General features: G+C 33.2%; 1 protein-coding gene across 1 annotated transcript; it reads right to left on the reverse strand.

Annotated features, from left to right (window-relative positions):
- Positions 1-455: 455 nt before the first annotated feature.
- LOC120073062 (shaggy-related protein kinase eta) lies at positions 456-5,451 on the reverse strand. Its single transcript, XM_039025667.2, has 12 exons — positions 5,071-5,451; positions 4,212-4,304; positions 4,020-4,079; positions 3,654-3,926; positions 3,497-3,571; positions 3,316-3,372; positions 2,301-2,441; positions 2,182-2,232; positions 2,008-2,103; positions 1,814-1,897; positions 1,471-1,572; positions 456-1,077 (listed from the first exon to the last, which is right to left on the reverse strand). Exons 1-12 carry the CDS (start codon positions 5,083-5,085, stop codon positions 985-987), a joined length of 1,140 nt encoding a protein of 379 aa, XP_038881595.1. The 5' UTR covers positions 5,086-5,451; the 3' UTR covers positions 456-984.
- Between the last annotated feature and the right edge of the window lie 4,278 nt (positions 5,452-9,729).

Genomic DNA, 9,729 nt, shown 5'->3' on the forward strand with positions numbered 1-9,729 from the left:
GTGAACTGCAGATGAGTGTGGCAATGATGAGCCGTTGGATTTCTGACATTTATGGACAGAAAATCAACAGCTTTGATTAAATTAGTTTACATTAAAAATGTTTAGGGCTCGATGTATCACTGCGCCCTAGTGGCGCCAACATTAATGATTCCGGCTTTCAGAATTTGGCGCAATTCTCGGAGATAATGGCCAGTTCACGTTCCTTTTTCCTTTTTCTAATCTCGATTTTGAATTTCGTCAATTTTCCATGTCCAAGTTTGCCCTAGCAGTAGCAGGGCAGCTCCATGGAGCTCGAGAGGGCATTGACAGTCGAGCAAAAAAAGGAAAAGAAAAATAATAATAAGACGAATCTCAAGATTATTTAAGTAATAGTGGCAATTTCTCGTATTCGTTTCGTTAAAGCTTTTTCCCTCAATAGTTAAAATGCGGAAAAGAAACAGCATGGAATGAAGATCTGAAGAAACAAATAGATTCTTGTTTAATATTAAAAGGGGAAGAGAGAACCTTATAACACAGTAATAATAACTACAAGTTTTATGCAATTTAAAGTCAGCCATATTGAAACCACCCTGGAACATGAAACAAAACTAACCAACTAGATTCCAACCCTTGTTTTCTTCAGCCACATATATAAAATTAGATACCCTCTTCCTAACTAAAGATGCACAATTTGTCCTACTACTGTTCCTCTTCTAGCAGCTTTCTGCTAAGTCAAACTCTGGCTTCCTTCAATATACTATCAAACATATACAACAACTTGAGGTATTATCAGAACTGAGGTTGAGGGATGGGTGGAATTTGGGTGGACAGAACGAGGAAGACAACACGTCGAGGATGAGTCGATATATAGTACCCCGACCTGCAAGTCTCAGAGTAGAGCAATGTAAACGGCCCCAGTTTAATACAGGGGGAGTTGTACTTAGAGTTGGTCAGTAGGCTTTGCACCACGCATAAACAAGAATCCAACTGCACATACGCCTATATTTACGAAACTGCTAGATGCAAATTAAGACCCATTTGTCGTTTCACTTGATCAGGTATCAACTTGTTAACGAGCTCTGGAGAGGCCCCTGACAGCTGCAACAGAAATCTTGATTACTATTACCTTTTAATGAAAATAAAACAGTAATGGACGAGTAACCTAGTATACTTTTAATCATCCACAACAAATCAACAATCAATTGGTAGGAATAGAATAGTTTCAGCTATTTTCAATCATGATCAATGCAGACGCGTAGCAGCATGATTGTGCATGATGCAATTGAATTCAATAAGAACCCCCTTCTTCTACACCATAAAAACAGGCACAATTAGACCATTTATAATATTTCCTCTTCATCACAATTAGAACTTTTGGTCATCTACGCTCAAAAGACAAGTGCCATAAAACATCTAAACTATGGTTACCTTCAATTCAACAAACATAGAATAGGAAATTTTCAACTAAAGATGATGAAATGGTAAACAGACCTCTTGTTTGAAGTTAAAGAGGGGTGGAAATGGTCGACCATTGGGGAGACGAGCATTGGGTTCTCGAAGTTCGTCAAAGAAAGGATGTGTGCAAGCTTCCAGCTGCATGGAGAAAGAGATACTCTCAAGAAGAGCAAAAAATTCCATAGTTGCAGAGAAAAGCCAAATGTAACTGTGCAAAAGTTTATACACTAGAGCATCCACTATTCCGATGCAAAAATTAACAACCTTATCTTCAGTCAAGAATCAACAAAGATTAAGTTTTAGCATGGAAATGTTTGACTTCTCAGATGATGTCGCACTGCTAATATAGACAGAGAGATCCTGAGCATATTGAACTTACTGCTGTGCAGCGAAGACTAGGTGAATACTGAAGCAATCGAGAAGCCAGATCTATTGCCTCGGGAGGCATCCGTTTGTGGAAAACCTGATCAAGAACATAATAAGGAAAAGCTCAACTTCCCATAGAAAAAGCTCAAAAGTAACAAGACCATAAGAGATAAGAGGCCCCAGGATCAACTTGAATTGGTTACGGACCTTGTGCCATGGGTGAGCTTTTATCTGTGGAAATCTATAGTCTGTATAACTTGGATTCATACATCGAATTTCTTCACGAGTTGGTGTGCCAAGAACCTAAAAGATAACCATTGCAATGTAAGTAAATCGAACATAATGTGTAAATGGTAAAGAACTCATAATATCCAATAGTACCTTAATAATCTCAACAAGCTGGTCCACCGCATTTTCTCCGGGAAACAAAGGCTACAGAAACATAAATATCGTTAAACTGGTTACGACAGTTAAATCAAGAAATCATTCAAAATGCTTACCTGTCCCAAAAGTAGCTCTGCAAGGACACAGCCAGCAGACCAAATATCGATTGAAGTTGTGTACTCTGTAGCTCCAAAGATGAGTTCCGGTGCTCTATAAAAGCGTGAACAAATGTATGAAACATTGGCTTCACCTTTCATCTGGAGCCAATGGATAAGAGTACACAGAATAAGATTCAATGCAGAAAATGGGGCAAAAAAAATATTGGCATCTGCTACTTTAAAGCCTTAGCAATCAACTAACTTCTTTTTACTCATCCAAGTGGCAGCATAACCACAGTTGTCAGGAATATAGTATACAAAGATCAATCAAAAAATTCATTTATGATCCTTGATTGCGGTTTACTTTTTCTTTTCTAAGACAGTATTGGGCATCCAAATGAACTTCTCTGGATTACAACTACAGGAATAATGGCAAAATAAATAACTACTTGGCCCCATACAGCATTTAAAACGGAAATACCGATGGCCAATATAAACTCCAAGCAGCTTGTTATGAATATTTGAAAATACAACCCCCAGAACAGTGGTCTTTGTAATATAATTTGACCATCTGACCGTGCAATCTAACCATGATGATTCACTGCAGGTTTTGTTAATAAAATAGTCCCCATGGAAAGATTTGTAAGAGTGAGTGGCTACTATCTAGTCTAAGAAATAGATTTCAGAAGCCAATGCTCCGATTAGAAAAACTAATGAACTCTAATGATAACCAAACTTACATATGGACCAAAAACCTACACCCCACACACCCTAGAGAGAATCTCAATTGGTATGTTTGTTTGATGCTCTCACTTATGAGCAGGGAAAAGCGTTCCAAGATTTATAAGTGCAACGTACAATGTAACAAGGGAATCTGGAATCCTAAATAACAATAGTAAATACGATTTCTAAAGGGAAATTGGAACTTTTAACTAACAAACTAAATAGCAAGTTTCAATGTAACATTCTGGAAGTGTCAAAAACAAAATAAGTGGGAAAAAAAAAACAAAATATTGAAAAATTATCAACGTACAAGCATTTTTGCACTTCCAAAGTCGCATATTTTTACTTGGTGAGTAAGGGGATCCACCTGCAGAAAGCAAGCAGGACATTAGGCAATCATGTAACACGAGTATAGGCCTCTACAGCTGTTCTTTTCAACAAAAATTCATCTCAATTTCCATATCCACTTTCAAATCATCAAAGAGCAATACCAAAATATTTTGAGGCTTCAAATCTCGGTGACAAACTCCAGGAACTGTGTGGATATAGGCCAGGCCCCTAAAAACCTGGAAGAAACAACAATTGACATGAGAAAAGATCTGTGTGTTGTTTAAAAAAAATGAGATTATAAAGGAGAATTATTTATACCTGGTACATGTATAATTTGACATAGATGATCGGCATTCTTTGATTTGCATTACTGTAATGCTTCAAAACCCGAAACATGGTTTCAGGGACATATTCCATTACCAAGTTGAGAAATAGTTCGTCTTTTGTAGTAGTGGAAAAGAAACAATGCTTCAAGGAAATGACATTTGGATGATCCATCACACGCATTAACTGGAGTTCACGGTTCTTATATCTTCTGTCCTGCAAAACCTTCTTTATAGCCACATTTTCACCCGTTTCCAAGCATTTGGCCTGGGAAAGAAGAATATTTATGCATCATTATATTCTTACTTGATCGCGACAATGTCAGCATAATCAAAATGGCGGAGAAATCATGTAGAATACCTTGAAAACAATACCAAATGATCCAGTCCCAACAACACGTTCTGCCATGTAGCTTATGGTCTACAGGACCAAGAAAAAGCAGAAGTATAAGTTTGTGTAGAAACATATAGAATGCTGGCCAGCAACATGGAATTTCTAAGTCTATATTTTATAATAGAATGCAAGAGGAATGGGATTGACGTGAATGTTAACCTGTTTGGGCTCCCCATTCTTGCCTCCAATAGTCGTGGATATTATGTGGCCAGTAACTGGATCATTTCCATCAATGACGGGGGCTGACATTTCCTGCAAGGTATATACTGTGTTATGAGGTTGGAAGGAACCAATTGGATAATTGGAACTGCATAGCTGATTGTTCAGAGTCGAGTGATCACATTAAAGATTACAAATGTTAGAATAGAAACCATGTTTAACACTCAATAAACAATTATCAAAAAGAAGCACTAACATCCAGAGCAAGGGATTTGAAAAACAAATAAAAATAGCAGATAATCTTCCTTAGAAAACAATTTCACGGGCATTGAAGACAGGTTTGAGCTATGCTACACAAGTAATTTAACATTAATCAATATATACATATATATATATATATGTTAAATCAAGCGAGTTAACATAGATGCATCGGCTCAGTTAAACTAAAAAAAAAAATCGGCAGAGATATAAAATAATAAAATCTCGAGTACCGGAGAGAGATCAACAGCTCAGAATTAGTCATAATGAGAAGCTATACAGAAATTGAAACAAATACAGCGAAGAAAGTGTGCAGAAACAAAATCATCATAATCCCAGATCAAGACAGACAAGAATACATTCAGGCGAGGTATTTTCCGATCCTCTTCTGACAATGACGAAGGAGATCACGGTCCTACACGTAACTGCTAACAAAACGCAAGAACAGAAGAGACAAAATGGGAGAAGCCCGAATATTACCAGCAATGCTGTTAAGTACATAAATTTCCCTACTAATCTGGGCCATTATGCCCAACCCCAGAAACCCAACATTGAAATCGAGTAAGAAAAGAAGAAAAAGAAAAGGGTGGGCATTAGGTACCTTATCGTCCGCCATGGCCGAATCAGAGAAGGAAGGAAAGAGAAGGTCGTGGTTCGTTGAGTTGGGGACTAAAAAGAAGAGGAAGAAGAAGAAGGGGATTGCAATAACGGGAAGGGAGAAGAAAGGGAGAGGTGACAGGAAAACAAGGCCATGTGATTCCAGCACTCTGTATTCTTGCTCTCTCTCTCTCTCTCCTCTTTTGCTTCTCCTTTTTCACTGTAGTAGGAGAGGGAGAGAGAGAATTGAAAAGGCTTCAAGGGAGGGGTAAAATGACGGAAATAGCCTTTGAAATACGAAGACTGGCTGCCGACGTCATATATGACTAAAATGCCCTCAAAGCCCACATATTGATAGTATACTGTCCATTGCCCAACTCCCAATAATTTCTCCACCTGCTGTGTTTCTCCTTCTCCCTTAATTATTGCTCTTTTTAAGTGGCCATCATAAAATATCCATTTTCTCCATTCTTTTTCTCTTTTCCTTTTTTTTTTTTTCTTTTCTCTTTTAATTTTGGCGGAAATTTATTTTTTTCGCATATCTTTTCTTATCAATTCTTTGATTAATGTAGATGGGTCCATGTGAAATCTGTAAAATGGAGTCACCCTTTCATCATAATTTGTTCGTTTGGTTTTTTGTTTTTACATTCGTGTTTGTTTATTAATTTCCAAATTTTAGTGGTTTTAGTGTTTTATAAAATGTATCACAATAATCTCTTAGTTTGGATCCATTATAAATGAGATAAATCCCCTATTTAATCTACTCATATTTCCATTTTTAATTACAAATCATAACATCATAGGTAAATTTTTAACTTTCTTTCTCTTCTGACTGCTATCCAAATACAAGATATCCAATATATTTATTAATTTTTTCATTCTAAATGAGATAATAATTTTAATATCATTTCTCAAATTAAAATCATTTCTTAAATCTTCCTTGAATTCATAAATATTTGATTGTTTTTCTTTTTTTTTAAAAAAAAAAGGTTAAGTAAATTTGATTCAGGTATAGTTTGATACTCCAATATTTTCATTCTTAGCTCCACCAACAACTTGGTCCACACTTACCCAGGCCCTTAATCATTTTGTTACACTATATTCTTTATTTTTAGATTGAAAACTAATATTTGGTGCACAAATCAAAGGGGTTAATTTCCCTCACCGACGGACAATGAAATGGTAAATTTCTTAAACTTACCCCCCTCCCCCTCGTTTTTTACCATGTACTTTCATTATAACTTGAATTTAGTTCACTAAAGTTAATCTTTATTAAAATTGATGGAATACTAATAATTTTTCATATAAGAAAATTATAACATGTGAATATATTTTTTAAATTTATAATAAAAATCTTGATATATAATAAAAATATTATTAAAAAAATAATAATCCAACAATAGAGATTAAATTTAATATTAATTAAAAATATAAATATTAACATTGGACATTTGAAACAATTTGTATATGGACCAAAATGATATTTCAATTTTTTTTATTTATCTATTTTCTTTGGTTTATTAGAGAGTGTTTTCCTATTTTTTTTGTTTTGCTTTGGAGTATTTTTCTTTTATATTGTAATTGGATTAAAAGATATTACAATCCCAATCACTATTTGGCTTTAATTTTTTTGTTTTTTTAAAAATTAAAACTATAAACACTATTTTTATATATAAGCTTTTATATTTTGTTATCTACTTCTTTCTATTTTTAAAAAAATGAAGTCTAGATTTTGAAAACTAAAAAAAAAAAGTTTTCAAAAACTTTTTTTATCATTGGAATTTGATTAGAAATTTAATTGTTTTATTTAAAATATGTGAAAAAAATGATAAAAAAACAGTGAAAACCAACATAAATTAAAAAAAATAAAAAAACTAATAATAAAAACCGGATTTGATAACCAATTCGTTTTTTTTTTTTTCTTTTTTTTCAAGAAGTTGATTTAATTTAATTTGTGTGAATAAAAAAATGGTTAGGGTTATTTTGTTGGGCATAATGAATATGAGTTCCCATTATGTTTGATATGTGTTGGGTCATTCATATTTAGGATGAGGGTGAGGGAGTGTATAGTTGGGGGCAAAGGGTAAAAAGAGAAAATGACAAAAGGAAGAAGAAACATTGAGATATAAAAGTCAAATTATAATTAGGATGGAAGAAAATGACATTGAATTGGCAGGCAGAATAAAACATGTACACTTCACCATCAATTATTTGTTATTACTATCACTACCAACAAACTTAATCCACAATGCAAACTTTTAAACCCAATACTTCTAGGGTTTCATAACCCAAACTGAAAATTTTGCTAAATTTGTAAATATAACTACTTTCTTGAGTCATTCTTTTAAAATAATGATAAAAGAAATAAAAAAGGTGGGAAATAAATCTATTCGAACATAATTGATTTTTATAGGCTGAAAATTTTGTCAACGTGCCTAGCTACCTAGCTTTGAGTTTAATTTGCAAATTCTTTCTCCACTCATTAACCCTAGCATTTTTCTTAATAACATGGTTTTGAACCGGGATATGGTAAATATTATATAAGAAAAATTATGAACAAATTACAAAAATCACTTAAACTTACGGAATTTGTAAAAATTCTACTCTCAAATGATAAAAACTAACCTTTCAAACTTATACGGTTGCATAGTTCGATTTTAACACTTGTATAAATTTGAGAGATCAATTTTTATAATTAAAAGTTTAAAAGGTATAATTGCAAATTCCATTGTACTTTAGGGTTGGTTTTTTCAATTAGGTCAGAACTTTTTTAAAAAAATTAATCATATTTGAATCCATGAGTTTTTTAATCTTGTTCTATTTTGGTCTATAAACTATTAAAAAAAATATCCATTATAGTCCGTGAAGTTTTAAAAAATGCTTACTTTGATTCCTGCTATTAATATTCTGTTAATTCTTAAACATAGTGGTGAGATGATTTGTATTTTTGGATGACTAGGTGGCCAAATAAGTTAGTCATGATACTAAAAAATATAGGATTTCAATTTTGAATTAGGTGGCAAAGTAATTTTCTACCGGAGATCTTGAAAGTTATTTTGCATCCAAGATTTTGGTCGTTCACCATCTTGACACATTAGTTATCGACATTTTGCTTCACTTCCATATTGCACAACCCATGTTAATGCAATTCCATCCTTAAACAGATTTGAAGCGGAAATAGTATTCATAGACTTCATTTTTAAAAACTAAAACAAAAAATAAAATGATTACCAAACATGGAAAACGTCCGTTTGTCCCTAAACTTTTAAAAAATGTTTATTTTGGTCCCTACTTTTAAGATTTAGAAAATAAAAAAGTATTGAAATCAAAAGAATTATAGAATTATAGAATTATAGAAGGAAAAGGGATGTTTTAATTAAAGGGGATTTTGGAATTAGGAGTGAGTGGCAGTGGGGTTTAAAGTAACTTTGTGGATTTCAAGGGGAAAAACTTTGACCATGCATCACATTTTCAGTCCATCTTTCTTGATTCACAGTTACTGAGTGAGCAATGAGCACACAGTTGTTTTCTCAAAACCCACCAAAAATCATCCAAATTTCCTTCTTCTTTACAAAAAGAAAACCAGGTCTCACTTTATGGGCAGGTGGAAAAAAAGGTAAAAGAAAACCCCCCAATTAATCATGATGCTACCCCCTCTGGCGTGCTCAATCTTCAATATCTTCTTATTTTGTTCTCACATCATTTACCATACCACCACCTTTTTACTGTATTTTTGTCCTTTCTTTTTACCCCTACACACCAAGTCTTGGTCAGGTTTTGTTTCTTTAAACATTGATGTTTAATATAGGGGCATTAAGTAAGATCGTATACAAATGAGTAAGGGTGTTAAATTATTATTACAATTAAATCTATCGTAATTTATTCATTAACACCTTTGAGATGATTGGTGATTTGAAAGTTTGATTAAATGGAAAACAGTGGAAATTAAATTTTGGAGTGGGGAAGCCACTGGCAGAGAAGTTGGTTTGATGAGAACAGTGGCTACAAAAAACGTTCTGACCCTAAATCTCAAGAGTCAGTCAGGACAAGCTTTGACTACTCAATGGGTGTTTGGGGTAAAAAAAAAAATGAAACGTAGATCATTTTAATTTTGGTTATAATAATTTATGTTTGGAATATAGATTATTTTAGTTTGGGTTATAATAATATAGCTTCAATGTATATACTATTTTAGTTTGAGAATAAAATAGAAAACATGTAACAATTTTTTTAAAAAAAAAATTATGAATGTAAATTAGTCAATACTATAACAAATAAGAGTTTTGAAATAGAATACAGTATTATAATCTTAGGATAATCCTTGCCCCAACCACAATCAATTATTTCGCTGGGAATAAAACAACCGGTATTTATACGGGAGAATCCTTGAGCCCACGGCCCAGCCAACATAGCCCAACTTAACCCAATGGGCTACAACCAAAGGCCAACCAACATTTTAGTGCTATTTAAGCCGAAAATTGAAAAGATTTTAGGATAGAGAAATTGTGGTGGATGTCTACAACTTTTTTTTTTTTTTTTTAATTTTTAATTTAAAATTTTAATTTTATTTTATATATAGATATCTCAAATATGGCCAATTGAATTTTATGCATGAATTTTGCAAAATTGTTTTACCACATTTGCCCATAATGCCAGCTTTATT

This window comes from Benincasa hispida, chromosome 3, assembly GCF_027475165.1.
Source record: "Benincasa hispida cultivar pf3 chromosome 3, pf3_genome.v1.1, whole genome shotgun sequence".
NCBI classification, from domain to species: domain Eukaryota; kingdom Viridiplantae; phylum Streptophyta; class Magnoliopsida; order Cucurbitales; family Cucurbitaceae; genus Benincasa; species Benincasa hispida.